This window comes from Myxocyprinus asiaticus, chromosome 7 (genome assembly GCF_019703515.2).
Source record: "Myxocyprinus asiaticus isolate MX2 ecotype Aquarium Trade chromosome 7, UBuf_Myxa_2, whole genome shotgun sequence".
Taxonomy (NCBI): Eukaryota; Metazoa; Chordata; class Actinopteri; order Cypriniformes; family Catostomidae; genus Myxocyprinus; species Myxocyprinus asiaticus.
Window position 1 is genome coordinate 24,383,369 of NC_059350.1, and position 21,440 is coordinate 24,404,808.

At 40.4% G+C, this 21,440-nt stretch overlaps 1 protein-coding gene across 3 annotated transcripts in view; it reads right to left on the reverse strand.

Annotated features, from left to right (window-relative positions):
• The window catches only part of LOC127444308 (metal transporter CNNM2-like), a 74,928-nt gene that overhangs the window by 4,428 nt on the left and 49,060 nt on the right, over positions 1 to 21,440 (reverse strand). The window contains exons 5-7 of one of the 3 annotated variants that reach the window (XM_051703586.1): positions 19,366 to 19,459; positions 16,716 to 16,778; positions 15,332 to 15,510 (exon numbers count right to left, since the gene is read on the reverse strand). In XM_051703586.1, coding sequence (XP_051559546.1) covers positions 15,332 to 15,510; positions 16,716 to 16,778; positions 19,366 to 19,459 — 336 coding nt within the window. Of the gene's footprint in view, positions 1 to 15,331; positions 15,549 to 16,715; positions 16,779 to 17,971; positions 18,003 to 19,365; positions 19,460 to 21,440 lie in introns of all 3 variants that reach the window. The other 2 variants (XM_051703588.1, XM_051703587.1) reach the window with 2 other exon arrangements.

Genomic DNA, 21,440 nt, shown 5'->3' on the forward strand with positions numbered 1-21,440 from the left:
GCGGCCTCCGAGTGAATTGACTCTTGACCATCCGAGGAACCGGATGGTCCGGATGGTTTCCTTTTGTGCCGGTTCCACCTAGCGGTTGGAGCTTGTTTTGTTAAATAACATTACTTCAGGACAGTTATGGATGAATCTGTCAGTTCCTTGTGCTTATGCCTCCTGTTGGCTGGAGCATGATTTGTGGAGTATTTTCATGGGACATTGAAATAATTATGTCATCTGCTGCACTCATCAGCTGGCTCACTGAAGATTCGTTTGTCTGACCGAGGAAACTGAATGGCTTTATATCGGCTGGAATTTGTTTTGTGAAGGAACACACCTTCATGTTCTTTGTGTTTATTCTGCCTTTTGGCTGGGGTTTGTTTTACAAAATATTTGATATGTAATTTTGCCTTACAAATTTGTGAGGCAAAATTGAGCAATCCGATGGCAAAGTTGTCGCGGGGGCTCTCGTAGGCGTACATGGACTCTTTGAGTTTAAAGGGATTGCCACCGGTTGGCGCTTTCGTGCGTGGGGTTAATGCGCACGTTTTTCTTTTTTCTGTTTGTTTTGTTCGGGGGTAAGTTCGAGGTTTTATTGTTGCATTGATGTTGAAATGTGGTCTTCATAATTTTGTTTTTGGCACAAATTTATTTTTTCTATTATATCAAAATGTCGAATGTTTGTATGAGTGTACTATCTCTCTCCACGTGGAATGTGAATGGGTTGGGGCACCCCATAAAAAGAAGGAAGGTTATTTATTTTCTTAAACATAAAAAATATGATATAGTGTTTCTTCAAGAAACACATCTTTCCCCGCAGGAAGCTGAAAAAATTGGGAAGATATGGGGTGGACATGTTTTCTTTAGTGTTGGCTCAAGTAAGAGCAAGGGAGTCATTATATTGGTAAATAAACATTTACAATTCAAATTTCTCAAACAGTTTAATGATAAATCAGGAAGAGTGATTATTGTTTTAGCAGAAATTTGTGAAAATGATTTTGGCTAATATTTACGCACCTAATGCTGATGATCAGGGCTTTTTTTATAGATCTTGAAGGGATGTTGCAAGCCGCTGGCACCCCTGATGATATAATTTTGGGAGGAGACTTTAATCTTTTGATGGACTCAGTCCTTGATCATAGTAAAGCAAAAGTGTGTAAGCCCCCTAGAGCAACATTGATGCTTCACAGGATGTGTAAAAATCTTGGTCTTACAGATAATTGGAGACTTTTGAACCCATTTGGTAGAGACTATACATTTTTTTCATCAGTCCATAAGATTTATTCTAGAATAGATTTTTTTTTTTTTTATATCCAAATCCCTCATTTCATCTGTTGTTGATTGCTCAATTAGAAGTATCTTAGTCTCGGATCACGCCCTGGTGAGTTTAGCGGTGTTGCCACATATTGAGAAAAATAAATCATATAGTTGCTGCCTTAATGTGTCCCTTTTGCAAAATCCTGATTTCCAACAAATGTTAAAGACTGAAATCAGTGTTTATATGGAGACCAACTGGTCCTCTGTATCCTCTGTGGACGTGGCTTGGGAGGCACTTAAGGCGGTTCTTAGGTGTCGGATCATAGAGTATGCCTCTTTCATCAAAAAATACAAAGCACGAGAACTCATGGAGTTGGAAGGAAATATTATAAGTGCAGAGGCAGAGCTGAAGCACCGTATGTCATCTGATGGCCTCAGAGAATTGACCGGATTGAAATATAGATATAATACTATTTTGTCTTAAAAAGTGGAGTTTTGGTTATTCAGGGCAAGACAGTCATACTTTGAGTCGGAGGACAAAGCAGGGAAGTGTTTGGCTAGATATATAAAGCAGAGAGTGTCTTTTTCTACCATTCCCTCAGTGAAATCTGTTGATGGTGAAATTTTTACCTCAGCCATTGATATTAAATAATGCCTTTAAAGAATTCTATCTTGATCTTTATAGTTCCACGTTATTATAATATATAGATATTATAAACTTTGTGGAACCATTAGATCTTCCTAAACTGAAGACTGAGCAAAAAAAACCCTCTTGATTCTGAGATAACCTTGGAGGAGCTTGATGAGGTAATTAAGTCCCTACCTACTGGCAAGGCTCCGGGGCCAGATGGTTTTGCCGCAGAATTTTTTAGATCCTATGCTACAGAAATGTTTTTTTAGAAGTTTATACTGAATCATTAAAGATTTGAAAGCTTCCTCCAACCACGACACAAGCCCGGATCAGTCTGATTCTGAAAAAGGACAAAGATCCAAGCGAGTGTAAAAGTTACCGTCCAATCTCCCTGATCCAACTAGATGTAAATATTTTGTCAAAAATTTTGGCTAACCGATTAAGTAAGGTTATGACATCTCTTATACATATAGATCAGGTGGGGTTTATTTGGGGCCGCAGCTCTTCTGATAACATCAGGCATCTCATCAATATCATGTGGTCAGTAGCGAATGATCAGTCTCCGGTCACTGCCATCTCACTTGATGCCGAAAAGGCGTTTGATATGGTAGAATGGGATTATCTTTTTAAGATTTTGGAAATGTATGGGTTCGGGAGTAAATTTATTGGTTGAATTAAGTTACTTTATAAACACCCTGTAGCAGCTGTACAATCAAATGGATTAATTTCAGATTATTTTACTCTGAATAGGGGCACTCAGCAGGGTTGCCCTCTTTCCCCATTATTGTTCTATCTTACCCTGGAACCATTAGCAGCCGCTATAAGAAAGGAGGATGATTTTCCAGGGGTGATTGCGGGAGGTGTGGTGCATAAGCTTCTGCTTTACGCAGATGATATTTTATTATTCGTCTCCGACCCCACTAGATCTATGCCTTGCCTCCACAGAATTATTCATTCCTTTTCCAAGTTCTCAGGATACAAAGTCAATTGGTCTAAATCCGAAGCTTTGGCTATGACAGTGTACTGTCCAGTAACGGCCTTCCAGTGGCCCAAACAGGGCATTAAGTATTTGGGAATTTTATTCCCATTTTATTCTGATTTAGTCAGAGTTCATTTTGATTCCTTAATAAAAAGGTTTTCGAATGATGTGGACTGGTGGGCTTCATTACATTTGTCGATGATTGGGAAGGTTAATGTTATTAAAATGAATTGTATTCCAAAATTCAACTACCTGATACAATCTCTCCCTATAGATGTCCCCCTCTCTTATTTCAAGCAATTTGATAGCATAGCGAAGTCCTTCATTTGGAATGGTAAGCGTGCCAGGTTAAATTTCAATAAGTTACATAGGCCGATTGACAAAGGTGGGTTAGGCCTACCCAAGATTTTGTTTTATTATTATGCATTCGGTCTCAGACATTTGTCACATTGGTCGCTTCCACCTGAGAGAGCCCCTCCCTGGTTTTGTATTGAAAAGGAAGCTCTTGCCCCTATCTCGCCTCTGCATAGCCTTTCGATCAAATTAATCAGAGAAGTTAAGTCACACCCCGTTATTTTGCATTTACACTCGATATGGACAAAAGTGTCCAGAGTGTTTAATTCAGATATTTATTTAAATGTAGCCTCGAGCATATGGTAGAACCCTAAACTATGCATTAATAAGTCCCCTTTCTGTTGGTCAGATTGGATTGTGAGGGGGGTTAATACACTCGGTGACCTATATGAGAGTGGAGTATTGAGACCTTTTGAAAATTTGGTTCAAAATTTTGGGATTCCCAGATCAAAATTTTATAAGTATTCACAGTTGCACCACCTACTCTGCACTGTTTTTGGGAGTGGCATGCACCCCCCCTAGTGTGGCAGATACTCTGGGAGTGGTGATTACTGCTTTTGGAAAAGGTCATGAGGCATCAGTGTATTACTCCCTGCCAATTCAGAGTCTGGGGGACGGGGCTTTAAATTCCCTCAAAACAATTATGGGAGGAAGATTTAAATTTGTTTTTGGAGAAGGGAGTGTGGACTAAGATTCTTAAAAACATCAAGTCTGCATCTAGAGATGCAAGGGTGCGTCTTATGCAATTTAAGATTCTACATAGATTTTATTGGACCCCTTCTAAATTGTATAGGCTTGGTCTTAAGGACACACCCACCTGTTGGCGATGCCATTTAGAAGATGGAGACACCACCCTAGTTTTTTTTGGGGTGTCGTAAGATACAGGAGTTTTGGTTGAGGTTCCAGAATTTTATGGCCGACGTATTGGGTACTCGGATCTCCTTTTGCCACAGGCTCTGTATTTTGGGTGACGGGGTGGTCATTGATGTAGGAGATAAGTACATGAAGAATTAGATCCTGGCCGGTGTTATGGTGGGCAGACAGGTTATCCTTAGAGGATGGAAGTCAGCTGGAGCACCCTCGTTTCGTGAGTGGTGTGAGGAGATGGGCAGGGTGGCAGCTTGGGAACAGTTGTCATATAGAAGGCTAAGCAACATGGATATGTTCATCAGGAGGTGGGGCAGCTATTTGGCCTTTTTGGAGGGCTCTCGGGAAGGGGCAGTAGAGGGAGACATGTTGTTTTAAATGTGTATGTTGAAGCCTTTTTTTTTTTTTTTTTGAACATAAACTTTCTTAAAATGTATTTCGAAATATTTTCTTCTGTTTTATTGTTTGTTTGTGTGTCTTTGTCAGTTGTATTTGACCACTGGGGTATCTGTTTGTGTTGGGGGGTGGGGTGGGGTGGTTAATGTTCAGGAGGAAGGGCTGTAAATAATATAATGTGATTCCAAATATTCTGTTATTTATATATATATATATATATATATATATATATATATATATATATATATATATATTATATGTTATATGGAATCAATAAAAACTTTTAATAACAAAAAAAAAACTGATTTCTCTGCAAATTTCAAAGCACTTGTTCAGTTTTGGTCATAATACCAACATGCATTGGAAAGTAGAGCTTCTAAGCTTTCAAATAATACCTATTTTGTGTTGGTCAAGACTGTAGTTATTAATATTTTAACGATTATTATTTTTTTCTTGCAGGCCCACCCAAGCTTAAAGGGTTTATATATGACAAAAAACAAAAATAATATTATAAGTGAACCTCAAGGAACATATTAAATTAATAAATAGGCATGCCATGACCCCTTTAATGGCATCCTCATCTGCTCATCCTCAGAACTTGAACATGTCCGTTATGTTCATCAGTTCATGATCTGAGCCCCCAAGAGATGGAAATGGTAAAGACATTTTATTTATGATCAAATTACCATGTTAAAACTAATATCCATTTAAATTGATAGGGTTGCTTATGTTCTTTTTATTACTAGTAACATGGGAAACACTGTGCTTAATTCGCAGGTACGCAGCTGGGGCGATCAAAAAAGTTGGACAAATTTTCCCCCGATCTGCCTTCCCTGTATGACTTTGCCCCTTTGGCAGGGGACAGGGAAGAGGAGGAGGAGGATTACGATGATGATTGCCTTTTGGAGGACGATGGCGAGGAGGATGAGGATGGCGCTACTCTTCCTGCTCATTCCTGGCTGGGCAGCGTGATGGACACGTCCCCCTTTCCTGTCCAGGGAGAGCTGGACCGTGTTGATGTGCGCAGATGGGCGACGGCCAAACTCTTCACTGACTGCCCATCACAGCAGGCAGGTCATGGTACAGAGAGAGATTTATATGATGGTAAATGGCTGCCATCTTGTGCTTCCATGGTCAAACAAATTATTCATACCGTCCCAGTGTGCGTCGTGGAGATGCAACATTTTTTGGAACAAGCTGTTTTCTCATAGAGTGCCTGTTAAAGGTTTCTCTAGGCTGGATGTGCATGAGATGGAAGATCTGGGGATGTCCAGCCCCCCTCCGGTCGAGGCATCAGTGGCGATTCACCTCCACCCTGATCATCAGGCGGCCTTTTCGTCCGCTCCCCCTTCATTGCCGGGACGGACGGAGAGATTGTCGGCCTCCATTTATCAGAAAATCTACCGATTTTCAGCCTTAGCCGTAAGCACCATCAGTGAGTGAGGGCTGCAGCGGATCCCTCTCTGTTCACGCACAAAGTTGGCGCACATGTGCAGTTCACCCCTGGGATAACCTGGAGATAACCCTGTTCTATGTTAGAACCGGGTTATCGCAGGCAATTCGCTGTAAAACCACCTCTGTTCAACAGTGTGCTAATGTCAACAGTGGAGGGGGAGTCAGCTTGGATTTGAGGAAGAAATAGCCAATTTGCTGAGCAAAATAACAATAAGGGCAGTACCACAGGAGGTCAGTCATCAGGGCTTTTTTTCCAGGTATTTCGTCATCCCCAAGAGAGGGGGAGGTCTCCGTCCCATTTTGACTTGTGGAATTTCAATAAACATCTTAGAAGGTACAAATTCAAAATGCTCACAAATTCTCTGAGGAAAGTGGTGACAACAGACGTGTCACTAACAAGTTGGGGCGTGCTATGCGAAGGTAGAATAGTGAATGGGGTTTGGCCCGCATCACTAAAAAACACCATAGATCTCTTCGAATTAAACGCATTGCACATTCCCTTCTGTTATTGTCTTTGGTGAGAGACAGTGCTCTTACGGGTGTGGATGCTCTAACACATCCTTGGCCAAACGCGCTACTTTACGTGTTTCCCCCACTGAGTTTAATCATTCCAACTCTAAGAAGATTAAGAGAATATGGTCACTCAGTCACACTGATTGCCCCGAACTGGCCAGGGAAACTGTGGTTGGCAGAGATAATACCACTCTTGTGCGGCCAACCTTGGCCCCTCCTGCTACAAAGGGACTAGCTCTTTGGGCTTGGCCCATAAGAGGCTAAATTTGAGTGTTATGGGTTTACCCCCAAGGGCGATTGAAACAATCAGTTGAAACAATGAGTGCAAGGACTGCCTCAACACGCTCTGCGTATGACCAGAAATGGAGTATGTTTGAGCAATGGTGTGCACACAAGACACATTGTTCCATGTTTTTGTTCAGTGGCAGACTGTTTTCTTCTAAACACAGAGCCTTTTCTACTATCAAGGTTTATATCGTTGTAATATCTGCCTGTCATGTGGGAATTGACTCCAATACAATGGGTCAACACATGCTTGTTTGCAGGTTTATGAGGGGCACTCTGCATTTGAACAGGGTATCAAAACCGTTAGTTCCATCATAGGATCTTTTCGTTGTCCTGTACGCACTTTCTCAGCCTCCCTTTGACCTGGCTGAAAGTGTAGAACTGAAGTTAGTGAACACCATGCTTTGTCGGTTCATCACTCTTGTATGCGCTTTGCTGTGGATTTGTCAAAGTGACTCTTAAGACAAATCCAGCCTTTGTGCCTAAGGTGAGCAACTCTACGCTTTGATGTAAGGCGGTGGACTTGCTGGCTTTTCACCCACCGGCTTTTTCCTTATCGGAGGACGAGCTGCTTAATTGTCTGTGTCCAGTTCGTACTCTACTTTTGTACGTGGAAAGAACGTAAGAATTAAGGAGAAGTAATCAGCTTTTTATTTCGTGGGCTGATTCTCATAAGAAGAAAAAGATGTAGTAGTATTTTATATAGCTCCTTTCCCAAGCTCGAGGTCGCTTTACAAATAGCGTAAGGGCAGACCCATATCCCAACAGCATCTGTCTCATTATAATAGTCTGGGGTTGCGACCTCTGTAGGGCTTGAGAGCTCATTCTAGCAGAAGCATGGCTACCTCATGAGCGTTGTTTAGGGGCATTTCAGTCCAGGACATTTGTGCAGCTGCAAGTTGGGCATCGCTTCACACTTTTTGTGTTTAACATTTTTATTGATTTTTCAAAACAAAGAAAAAGAAAACATATATACAATGACTCAACATTAACTCCCACTACTTCCCCTCCCCAATCAAGACCCCCACCCGACCCCAAAGGAACATCCCAGTGGTCTTACATAAGTACACACATATACAGAGAATAAAATAATAAAAAATAAATAAATAAATAAATTATATATATATATATATATATATATATATATATATATATATATATATATATATATATATATACATACACACACACATACATATATATATATATATATATATATATATATATACACACATACATACATATACACATATAATAACCATACAACTCTAAACTATACCTCTCTCTCCTCAGACCCACACCGAGAGCCCCCCAAAAACATCTACCTCATTTCCCAATAAAAGAATCCCATATCCCCTTCTGCACGTTACCTCTTCGAAGGCTGCCACCCTTCCCATCTCCTCGCACCACTCCCGAATTGAGGGTGCTCCCACTGACTTCCAACCCCTTAAAACAATCTGCCTGCCTATCATCGCACTGGTGAGGACCCAATTGTTTCAATGACCGCCCCATCACCCAAAACACAGAGTCTGGGGCAAAATGAAATCCGAATGCCCAACACGTCACACACAACACTCTGTACCTTCAACCAAAATTCCTGAATCTCAGCGTACCACCAAAAAATATGGGCCATGTCTCCATCCTCTGATTGGCATCGCCAGCAGGTGGGTGTGTCTTTAAGACCAAGCCTATACAATTTAGAGGGGGTCCAACAGAACCAATGTAAAATCTTGAATTGTATAAGGCGCACCCTTGCATCTCTCGATGTAGTTTTTATGTTTTTTTAAAATCCTAGCCCATTCTCCCTCTTCCAATTCCAGGTTTAAATCTTTCTCCCATAATCTCTTGAGAGTGGTTGAGACTCCGTCCCCCAGACTCTGAATTAATAAGGAGTAATACACTGATGCCTCATGACCTTTCCAAAAGCAGAAATCACCTCTCCTAGAGTATCTGCTGCTTTAGGGGTGTGTATGCTATTCCCAAAAATAGTACAGAGCAAATGGCGTAACTGAAGATACCTAAAAAAAACTGAGATCTGGAGATCCCAAAATATTGAACCAAATTTTCAAAGGATCTCATCACACCACTCTCATAAAGATCACAGAGTGAATTAACCCCCCCTCGCAATCCACTCTGACCAACAAAAAGGGGACTTATTAATGCATAGTTTGGGGTTTAGCCATAGGCTCAAGGCAACATTTAGATAAATATCTGAATTAAACACTCTGGACGCTTTTGTCCATACTGAGTGCAAATGTGAAATAACGGGGTGTGATTTAACTTCTCTATTTAGTTTGATGGAAAGGCTTTGCAATGGCAAAATAGGGGCAAGAAGTTCTTGTTCAATGCAGAACCAGGGAGGGGCTCTTTCAGGTGGAAGCGTCCAATGAGCCAAATGTCTGAGACCAAATGCATAATAATAAAACAAAATCTTGGGTAGGCCTAGCCCACCTTTGTCAATCGGCCTATGTAACTTATTGAAATGTAGTCTGGGGCTCTTACCACTCCAAATGAAAGACTTCGCTATGCTCTCAAATTGCTTGAAATAAGAGAGGGGGATATCTACTGGGAGAGACTGTAGCAAGTAGTTAAATTTTGGAATACACTTAATTTTAATAACATTAACCTTCCCAATCATCGATAAATGTAATGAAGCTCACCTGTCTACATCGCTCAAAAACCTTTTTATTAAAGGGTCAGAATTAACTCTGACTAAATCAGACAAATTTGTTGGGAATAAAATGCCCAAATACTTAATGCCCTGTTTGGGCCACTGGAAGGCGCCTGGCTGGAAGGCCGTTATTGGACAGTACGCTGTCAAAGCCAAAGCTTTGGATTTAGACCAGCTGACTTTGTATCCTGAGAATTTGGAAAAGGAATGAATAATTCTGTGGAGGCAAGGCATAGATTTAGTAGGGTCAGAGACGAATAATAAAATATCATCTGCATAAAGCAGAAGCTTATGCGCCACGCCTCCCGCCGTCACCCCTGGAAAATCATCCTCCTTTCTTATCGCGGCTGCTAATGGTTCCAGGGCAAGACAGAACAATAATGGGGAAAGTGGGCAACCCTGACGGGTGCCCCTATCCAGAGTAAAATAATCTGAAATTAATCCATTTGTTTGTACCGCTGCTACAGGGTGTCTATAAAGTAGCTTGATCCAACCAATAAACGTACCCCTGAACCCATACATTTCCAAAATCTTAAAAAGATAATCCCATTCTACCATATCAAACACCTTTTCGGCATCAAGTGAGATGGCAGCGACCGGAGTCTGATCATTCGCCACTGACCTTATGATATTGATGAAACGCCTAATATTATCAGAAGAGCAACGACCCCGAATAAACCCCACCTGATCTATATGTATAAGAGATGTCATAACTTAATCGGTTAGCCAAAATTTTTACCTCTAGCTGGATCAGGGAAACTGGATGGTAACTTTTACACTCATTTGGATCTTTGTCTTTTTTAAGAATCAGACTGATCCGGGCTTGTGTTATGGTTGGCGGAAGCTTCCCATTCTTTAATGATTCAGAATAGACTTCTAACAAAAGTGGAGCCAGTTCTGTAGCATAAGATCTAAACAATTCAGCGGCAAAACCATCTGGCCTCTGAGCCTTGCCTGTAGGTAAGGACTTAATTACCTCATCAAGTTCCTCCAGGGTTATCTCAGAATCAAGAGAGTTTTTTTGCTCATTCGTCAGTTTAGGGAGTTCTAATGGTTCCACAAAGTTTCTAACATCTTCATCAGTTGACGAAGACGTGGAACTATAGAGATCAAGATAGAATTCTTTAAAAGCATTATTAATATCAATGGCTGAGGTAAAAATTTCACCACCAGCAGATTGCACTGAGGGAATGGTAGAAAAAGACTTTCTCTGCTTTATATATCTATCCAAAAGCTTCCCTGCTTTGTCCCCTGACTCAAAGTATGACTGTCTTGCCCTGAACAACCAAAACTCCACTTTCCGCAACAAAATACTATTATATCTGTATTTCAATCGGGTCAATTCTCTGAGACCATCAGACGACATTCAGCGCTTCAGCTCTGCTTCGGCACTTTTAATATTTCCTTCCAACTCCACGAGTTCTCGTGCTTTGGATTTTTTGGTGAATGAGGCATACTGTATGATCCGACCCCTAAGAACAGCCTTAAGTGCCTCCCAAGCCACATTCACAGAAGATACTGAGGACCAGTTGGTCTCTATACAGACATTGATTTCAGTCTTTAACATTTGTTGGAAATCAGGATTTTGCAAAAGGGATACATTAAAGCACCACCTATATGATTTCTTTTTCTCTGTATGTGGCAACATCTCTAAGTTCACCAGGGCGTGATCTGAGACTAAGGTGTTTCCAATTGAGCAATCAACAACAGATGAAATGAGGGACTCAGATATAAAAAAAAAAAAAAAAAATCTTATGAACTGATGATAAAAATGTATAATCCCTACCAGGTGGGTTCAAAAGTCGCCAGATATCTGCAAGACCAAGATTTTTGCACATTCTGTGAAGTGTCAGTGTTGCTCTAGGGGGCTTGCACACTTTTGCTTCACTATGATCAAAGACTAAGTCCATCAAAAGATTAAAGTCTCCTCGCAATATTATGTCATGAGGGGTGCCAGCCGCATGCAACATCCCATCAAGATCTATAAAAAAGCCCTGATCATCAGCGTTAGGTGCGTAAATATTAGCCAAAAATCAACATTTGCCCCTGAATTTCTCCTAAAACAACAATGACTCTTCCTAATTTATCTTTAATATGTTTGATACATTTGAATTGTAGATGCTTATTTATCATTGTAATGACTCCCCTGCTCTTACTTGAACCAGCACTAAAGAAAACATGTCCACCCCATATCTTACCAAATTTTTCAGCTTCCTGCGGGGAAAGATGTGTTTCTTGAAGAAACACAATATCATATTTCTTACATTTAAGAAAAGAAATAACCTTCCTTCTTTTTATAGGGTGCACCAACCCATTCACATTCCATGTGGAGAGAGACAACTTATTCATATTAACATTTTACATATTGATATAATAAAAAATAAAAAATGTTTTGTCAAAAACAAGATTACACAGACCACATTCCCCATTAATGCAACAATCAAACCCCAAACTTCCCCCCGAACAAAACAAACAGAAAAAAGAAAAATGTGTGCATTAACCCCGTGCATGACAGCGCCACCCAGTGTCAATCCCTCAAAACTCAAAGAGTCCATATACGCCTACGAGAACCCCCACGAAAACTTTGCCATCGGATTATTCAAGTCCGGTGTTTCTGCACAAATTATGTGAGGCAAAATTACATAACAGAAAAAACAGACCCCAGTCAACAGGCAGAATAACAGAAAAAACATGTAGATTCATTCACAGAACTGTCTCGAAAGTGTGTTTCTCCACAAAATAAACTCCAGCTGATATAAAGCCATTCAGTTTCCTCGGACAGACAAACAATTGTTTAGTGAGCCGGCTGTTATGAGTGCAGCAGATGAGGTAGTCATTCTACTGTCCCTTAAAAATACTCCACAAAAACAAACTCCAGCCAACAGGAGGCATAAGCACAAAGAACGAACAGATTTATCCACAACTGTCCTGAAGTAGTGTAATTCAACAAAACAAGCTCCAGCAGCTAGGCAGAGCCAGCACAAAAAACAATACCGGCATCCCGGTTCCTCGGATGATCAAGAGCCAAACTAACTCGGACGCCAAGCAAAAAAAACAAAACAAAACAAAAAAACACCATAACTTACTCAGCCCGTCAACTTTATAAAAGACATCCTTTATGTGAGCTTGTAGCTATTCTGCGGTCATCCATAATGTCCATTCTCGATCTGGCTGGGAACTTCAGTGTAAAAAAAATCTTCCGTCAATGCAAAAGTTTCTTGGAGTCATGCCACAAAACAAACTCCAGCCGCTAGGCGGAGCCAACACAAAAAGAAACAAAAATGGCACCCAGCTTTCTCAGATAATAGAGTTCCTCAACCGCGAGGCAGTCCACTAATATAAGAAACATCAAATGGCTTACTCCAATGTATTTATGAAGGAGAGTGCCTGTTTTGGACATGTAAATACTTTGCGACCATTCTTCGTTTCTATTCTCAGTTTGGCCGGGAACAACAATGCAAAAGCGATCTTCTGTTGGTGTAAGAGTTTCTTGCATTCCCTGAACCGATCGCGTTTCTCTCGTCAAATTCGCAAAGTCCAGGAACAAGAAAATATTATGGTTCTTCCAAGAAAGCTTCCCTTTGCTCCTCGCCTGGCGCAACACGAGATCTTTATCGGATGATTTCAGAAATTTGGCTAGAATCGATTGGGGCCTGTCTCCCTCAGCAGATCTTCGAGCCGGGACTCTGTGAGCTCAATCGATTTCCAGTTCATGGCCTGTTATGTCGAGCAGACTCGGGAAGAGCTCGTCCAGGAATTTCACCATATCTCTGCCCTCTTCATGCTCAGGAATTCCAACAATTCGTATGTTATTCCTTCGGCTCATATTTTCGAAATATTCCAGTTTTTCCAAAATTAATTCCAAATCTGTTTTGGACACGGGCGGATTAGTGGATAATTCCCTTTCCAGTGACTCAAGATAATCGATCCGTTTTTCAACTTCTGTCACTCTTGTAAACAATTCAGAGAATTTTGTTTCCATCGCCGTAATCGATCGACGTATTACAGCTAGATCCTCCAAGTCAGCAACAACTTTCGTCAGCATTACCGAGATGTTGGACAGTTGACGCTGAATTTCTTCTCTCGACGTGCCTTCCAAATTGAGTCCCCAGCTCGCAGTCCCGTCAGAGGCCTCAGCTTGAACACATAAGTGTCTTTTAATGTCTCCAGAGTCTGAGGATTTTTGACTTCTTTGCCATGTTTACCTCAAAGAGCAAGTATGTAACTGGGTGTGTCGAATCTCACTGGATTATAACATGAAAATAATTAAAAAACTAGCAAAGTTCGCAGAGCTTGTGTCTCACACGTCTGCTTCTCACATGGCGTCACGTGAACCCCCCCGCTTCACACTTTTAACAGATTTTATAGACTGGATGTTACAGCCCCGTCACTGGCTCATTCAGTCCTTGGTGTGGGTAGTCAATCTGCCGATGTGTTAAAAAAATAAAAAAATAAATAAAAAAAGCACAAAACAAAACAATAATAACCCAGTGAAAGCACAAGTGTGTTCTTTGTTTTCCCCCTATCCATCCTATGCAAATTTGATTGGGTTTGTGTACATTGGACACTACAAGTCGGTTGATTGTTCTGCTTTGGACAGCATATCTGCAGTACAGGAGTTGGCTATATCCCATAGTGAGATACCGAACGTATGTCAGAAAGATAACTTTAGGTTACTCACGTAACCCCAGTTCTCTGATAATAGGAATTAGGTATCTCACCACACTTACCTCATTGCAGTTGCACAGAGAATAGATATGCAGAGAATTAAGAAGGGACCTGTGGCAGTGTCTTATATAGGGAGGTGGGGCCCCCTTATCACTACTGTGATTGGTCTGTCAACTGACAGACATGGTGTCATTGTTGCTTCCAGTATCTGATACGACAGACACGAATCCCATAGTGAGATACCTTACACCTGTTATCAGAGAACTGGGGTTATGTCAGTAACCTAAAGTTACCAGCCCCAATCCAACAGCTAGACTGAATAACTGAACCAGGAGATTGGAAGATTTTATGAGAATTGTCTCGCCTATTCACTCACTGGCTTGACACCTTGAGTTTTTGTTTTGTTTTTTTACAGACCCTATTTGTTTCCCTGGTCATGTGAAAATTTGTATTACAATGAGAAACCAGGGATGCTTCTCAGGATGTCCAAATTTAACAAGCCAACCATCATCAGAGGTTAAATACCAACAGTAGATAACATCAAGCACCCACTTACTATCCAGGGCATTGCCTATTTTCCCACCTGGGATCTAGGCCTGAGGATTACCAGTTTTTTTTTAGAAGCTAATCCAGTTTCATACTATTTACAGTTCACATTTTCAATGACCACTTACTACTTTCAAGAAAGAGACATGACAGGTGGGTGAGACTGTGTAGCATGTTGAAGCAGATGCTTTTAACCCAAGCGACTTGGCCACTATGGCAAACCAACTTGCGCTCCCTTTGTCTCTTTTCTCTTTAAACTGGTGCAAACAACATTACTACATTCTCTGAGCAATCATCAAAACAGGACCTTTATGGCAGTCCTGGCTTTTGGTGAAATTAGAATATAAATGATTGGAAAGAAGTATACTGTATCTAGTTGTATACTCATGGCTGTTTACCCTGGTAGCACTTCTGGTTATTATCTCGCATCTTGAGATATAGATTGTACACCTGAATTTTCTGTTTGGTTTTGGATCTTTCCTCTGCTTTTTGGATCATGCTCTCTGGTTTTCTCTGCAACCTTTTGATGTAATAAATCTCTCCTAATGTATCAGCCTTCCTCTTCTGCATCTGACATGTTACAGAAACTAAACGCAAAGGTGCCGGAAAATGTGCAATGAATGGCTTCTGTAGAATTCCATGGATTTTATTTTTTTTGTTTGTATTGGTTATGCAATGACAATATCAGGGATTTAAAGAAAAGTTCTGCAATTCTATTGTTTACCTTAATATACTGTAGGTCTGACACAGCTCTGACTGAATAGTCTGGCATGTAGATCTGCAAGAAGGCATTGAGCTGGTTGTTACTGCTGCCCAGTGATGGTGTGATGGCTTCAATCCGCTCACTACGGTTTAATGAGTCAGAATGGTTCAGTCCAAATGACCGAGGCGGGGATTTGTTTTCTGCACACCAAAAAAGGGAAAAAAGCAGAGCAGCATGACTTTAGTAACCTGGAAAAAAAAAACAACTTCAATCAAGGGTGTAGCAACAATCTGATAAGTGAGGGACACAACATAAAATTTATTAACCATGCTCATGAATAATAATTACACGACAAACCCACCAGTTTATCACATCTTAATATGGAGAGACTACAACTGTAAGTAAGCTATTCTTAGGTTGATTGAAACAATGAGGTGCTATCAAAGCATTGCTCTTTTGGCTTGGGCATCCTGACCAGTTTGGGGTTGGACTGTATGTTTTATCTGACCAATGGCAAAAATGACTTTAGAAAGCAGTATTCATTTTAAATAAAACTTTACAGAGACAATAAGTAGCACATGGTATATTATTATTCTTTTATGTAACAGTTTATAACAGTACTTAGTAATTGCATTGCTAGTTATGGAGGGGGTATTTGAGTGTATGTACAAGTGTTGGCAGCCACAGGCAAGAGAATGATAAAAAGCCTTAGAGCTTTCAAAGAGAAGTCTGGCTTGTTTTTAATTAAACACAGCTTATGTTTTCCACTTCATAAAGAGAAGGGGAAATTTACAAGTGCACATACAAACATTTTCACACACAAACACAAGCTAAAACACAAATGACACTCAAATACACACATTCTTTCACTCCAGCGCATACATTTATTCTTTCTTGCTCCTAAATCTAAACACATACAGGTTTACACAGTGGGGGTGTATTAATGCCACAATTTGGTTGGAATGTATGTAATCCGTGTTTGGATGTGTGAGTGGAGTGGGGAGCCCCCACGTCTTCGGTTCAAGACTAACAGGCTCCAATGCTGGGCTGAAGGGGCCCAACTCTGAATGTTACATGCTGGTAGCCAGCATGTGGTGTGTGAGAACAGGGAACAGTGTCCGTATGTGTATGCAGGTGTGTGTGGGTGACTATGTACAGAGGTGTGTGTGTGTGTGTGTGTGTGTCTGTGCGTGCGTGCATCTGGCCTCACTGTTGCTCTCTATGCTGCGAGGCCTCTATGAAGTGGAAATGTGTGGGAGGAATACTCTGGGTTTACTGTAGCATGCAGTACAATGTAAAGGGAGTAAACAACTAAATGAAAGAATGACCTTGTCAAAAAGATTTTGACAGAATATTGCAGATGGCCTTGAAAAATGCAAAATAATGCATGTGGGTTTAACTATACCTGGAATTCCAGCAAAAGACTCAGCCCTACTGACTACAAAGGTACAAGACAGGGATAGAGCAACTGTAGAAAGGAATACAGAAAGGAAATGAAGGAAGAGAAAAGTATCAACAGAGGGAGGGAAACAAAACAACAGGGTGATAGCAAGAGGAAATCTGAAATACCCAGAATAAAGCCACAGAGTTCACAGAAGAGCTCACTAAAGAACTTGAGAAACCCCACACTGTTCAGATCCACATTTGAAAAGATGCTCCTTACTCCCCATAATGAAGCACACTTACTGTAGTAATACTGCAAGCCCATGTTCTAACAGCAGAGGCCAGCTATGTTCTGTGGTTTTCCACAAACTTTTGTTATCTTGTCAGCTGACATATGATTTAAATTTAACTATACATTTCTGATGTATAGTTCTAAATTGATTTTTAAAATAGATAGAGCCTAGGGATGCTTCCCCCAAAGACTTCCATGTAAATGGCCAGTTGGACAAATTAAATACAGAAAATAACAGACAAATCTACAATGTCGAAGAAAAAAACAACAACTACTGGAATAACTAGAAACAGAAAAAAGTTACCAGACATAGAACTATCAGGAGTAAGCATTATGACCGAAATATTTATGGTATGAGTCATTTTATATCACAGTAATGGTTTATATCACAATATTTTTCTTTTCTTTTTTTTCTTAAAATTCTACAAAAATTGGTTTGCATACAGTATTAAAAACCATGTGGCAATGTGAGTTTTTCGATGATCAAATTATTTAAGTACTAAAATTTAAATGTGCAGTATAAATGGGGTGGGGGGGAAGCAATACCTCAACTAAACTTCGGCTGACATTAAAATGTGCTTCTGGTGGCTTGCATTAAAGGAATACACAATGTTAACAAGCTAAAGGCCAAGGTTGGATCGCACCCAGCCGACCGCATTGCCTTTCTGAGTATACTTTTCTGACCATGAACGAATAGGAACGCGTTCGATGCATGCACACTACAACTGCTTTGTGACACTTTTTTGGTCCAGTCAATGGGCAGTGCATGCGCAGACGACGTGCACAGAGGAGGACCACAAAGTATACTTTGGCCTTAAGTAAAATAATGGTGTTTTCCATTCTGTTTCATGTTGGGTTTCATGTTTATTGTTCTTTCAAGAGGGAATACGGATGAAATTCATAGTAAGACAAGATTTATATCGAAGTCGGTCATAAAGTCATCAGTATTAGACAAAGTAGGATCATGAACAAATATTGCTTTGCACCCTATTGTTGGGGATGAGGAAATTACTATCCCTTACCTCTTTAAGTCACACAATGTTGAATGCAATAAGCTGCTTTAAAACTATTTAAAACACAGGGCATATTGTGCTTGTGTCATGTTGTTGAATGCAGACACAAACAATAAAAGACTGTCAAATGATTTAATAGACCCCGTTTCCATCTGATAATAAGATGTATTTTGGATGATCCGATCACATGTGGTCAGTGCTAAATACAGGTCTAAATGTGGTCTAAAACATTTTGTAATCACATTTGAGGTGTAAATGCTAATCCGTCCTGTATGCATCCCGGCAGCAGTGAAGCGCCACCCCTCACCTGTCAATCAACCGCTGTGCTAAAACAAGAGTTTAAATTTTGCAGATTATGAACAGTTTTTAAAGGAAATAACAGTCTGATCTGAAAATTTCACAATCACGAAAGCTTCACAGATCTTCTTCAGTGTGTCTGGTATCAAACACAGAAGAGAAGCTCCTTTAATACAGGTAATCCACTAAAATAACAGATAATTCTGCTTGACATGTTGTGTTTGTACTTAGATTAAATTTCAACCGCATCTGGAAGAAACAGTGCACCGTTTCTTTCACGTTTTCTATGTCTTTTCTGTTGTGCTTTAATAACATGCAGTAACATACTGACATAGTGATTGATCTACATCATCATAAAACAGACCCTCCCTTTCAAATCCAAACACAAGTGGTCACGGGAGATGCATTTATGCGACCAGGTATAAAAAGCAATGTGTCTCACCTGACCATGTGATCGGATCACCCGAGACGCACCTTAATGCCAGGTGGAAACCAGGTGGAGTCATAGATACATAAAAAAGAGGAACCCATACACTAGAACACAAAGTTGAACAAATACAGTGTTCCAGAAGTATCCAAAACCGAAGACAGCTGCCTCATCAATGGCTTAACAGACCACATTTTCGTGTAAAGGTATGGCAGCAAGGAAACTTGTTTCAGATTAGTTTCCAAGATGCCAATGCAGCCATTACAAAACAGTCCTCGGGTGATAAACATATCCTCATAAACAATTTCTCTCTTACTGTAGTATAAGTATGGTAAGATAACACGATAGTTAATGTTTGTGTAAGAAGACAGTTTTTGACTAATATTAAGGTAGATAAATAACTAGTCAGTTACCATGATTTTGACAATCTTGAAAGCTGGTCTGGTATAAAATACAACACAATCTGCATATTGAATACGGAATGTTGTTGTGATGATGTCACAACTAGCCAGTTTGCGGCCCCCCCACTTTAAAACTGGTTCCAGCGCTGGAGCTTTTCCTACTTAGCAGAAGTATGCAAATTGGGATTCCACCAATGATTCCACATGTTGAATGAAAGAGATTGTGATTCTGTTGTGTATACCTGGAGAAGCAGTGAGAGCCATCATCCCATATGAGGAGAACGCTCCAGCTTCAAACTTCATTCCCTCCTTCCCTGCCTCCACCTCCACCTTCCCCTAGAGAACAGATCACATATGTCACATCATATTACATCATCACATCTTACATTGTAAGGTTGTTGTCACTAAGGGTTTTTCTTAACTTTCATGCAACAAGGTCCTTAAGGGGCGGTCACACTAGGCTTTGAGCACGCAAAATGTTTTCAGACAACGCAGCAGAAATTCAATCTAACATTTTCCTGCAGTATTAACACATAACCTTCAACATCAAAGTGAAAAAAACATGTAAAACAAATTCTGAATAATTATTAAAAATTAAAATACCTGGGTTAGATAAGTAATCAGCCCCTAAGAGTAACTATTACAAACTTGTTCAGGTGCAACCAATCACATTTCAGATCACATACCTGGCTGATTGGCCCCCACCTGACATCAATTGTAGTGGTTTTGATTACTTCAGAATAAAACTGGCTGTTCCATGAGGATTCCATCACTAGTAGTTCATGGTAATGAATTCAAGAATTCACCATGGTTGGAAAAGGTTTGAACAGGTCTCTGGGATAAAACTGTGGTAAGGCACAGATTAGGAGAAGGGTACAAAAAGATTTCAAAGGTTTTATATATCCATTCAGAGCATTATTAAGAAGTGGAAAGGGCATGGCACCACAAAACCTTGCCTAGATCGTGCCGTCCCTCCAAACTGGATGACCGTGCCAGGAGGATATTGATCAGGGAAACTATTAAGAGGCCAAAGACAACTTTGAAGGATTTATAAGCCCTCATGTCTGAGACTGATCGGTCTGTGCATGTGACAACAATCTCCCAAGCTTTACACAAAGCTGGCCTGTATGGCAGGGTGGCAAGAAAGAAGCCTCTTCTGAAAAAGTGCCTCATTTACACTTTGCGAAAAAAACACTTGGAGGATTCTAATGTCATTGGCAAAAAGTTTTATGGTCAGATGAGACAAAAATGTAACTTTTTGGACTGCACTTCAAGCGCAATATTTAGAGAAAACCAAACCCAGCACACCACCCAGAACATACCATACCTACTGTGAAGCATGGTGGTGGCAACATTATGTTGTGGGTGTGTTTCTCTTCAGCTAGTATTGGGCAATTGGTCAGGATTGAAGGGAAAATGGATGCTGCCATTTACACCCAAATTCTTGAGGAAAATCTGTGGCCCTTTGCTCGACAACTGAAGATGGGAAGGTGGTGCGCCTTTCAGCACAACAATGACCCTAAACACCCCTTGAGTGGCCAAGTCAGAGCCCTGAACTAAATCCAATAGAAAACCTGTAAATGGACTTGAAGAGAACAGTTCACCACCACTCACCCTGCAATTTGACTGGACTCTAACAATTCTGCAAGGAAGAATGGGCAAGTATTCTTCAATCTAGGTGTGCAAAGCTAGTAGAGACATATCCAAACAGACTAAAGGCTGTCATTAAAGCAAAAGGTAGATCTACAAAGTATTAAATCCAGAGGTATGATCACTTTTCAAACCCTGTTATCTTACTTTTTCATCTTTTATACATTTTTAGAACTGTTGCCTTTTTTTTTCTTACTTGAATGTTGTAAGTAAAAATTTGCAAATAAAGCTGGAAAAAATATTTTATGGGTTTATGTTGCAAAACTAACTATTCTAAAGGGGTATGATGATTTTCTATAGGCAGTTGTACGCAGGGCAGTACGAAATTTCTTTGCATGAGCGTGCGTTTCCAGTCTCCTTCGTTTGGATGCATTTGAATGGAAGTGAATGGAGCGCGAAGTGTAGTATGACCTCCCCTTCAGGCACAACAGTACAGCAACAGTACAAATGGTTTGTCTTTCGCGAGGAGAGAGTTAAATAATCCTACAGTTTATAATGGCAAAATGTGCCACCCACTAATACATTCTTCTTTCATATAGGTAACTTAGTTTAAATCTTATACTGTACACTAGGTGTGTAAATACTTGCAAAAATCCCAGCTTGTTCTAGGCTAATAACCTCAATCCCCTCTGTGCCCTCCATGGCCCTCGACCAAACAACCAAGCTG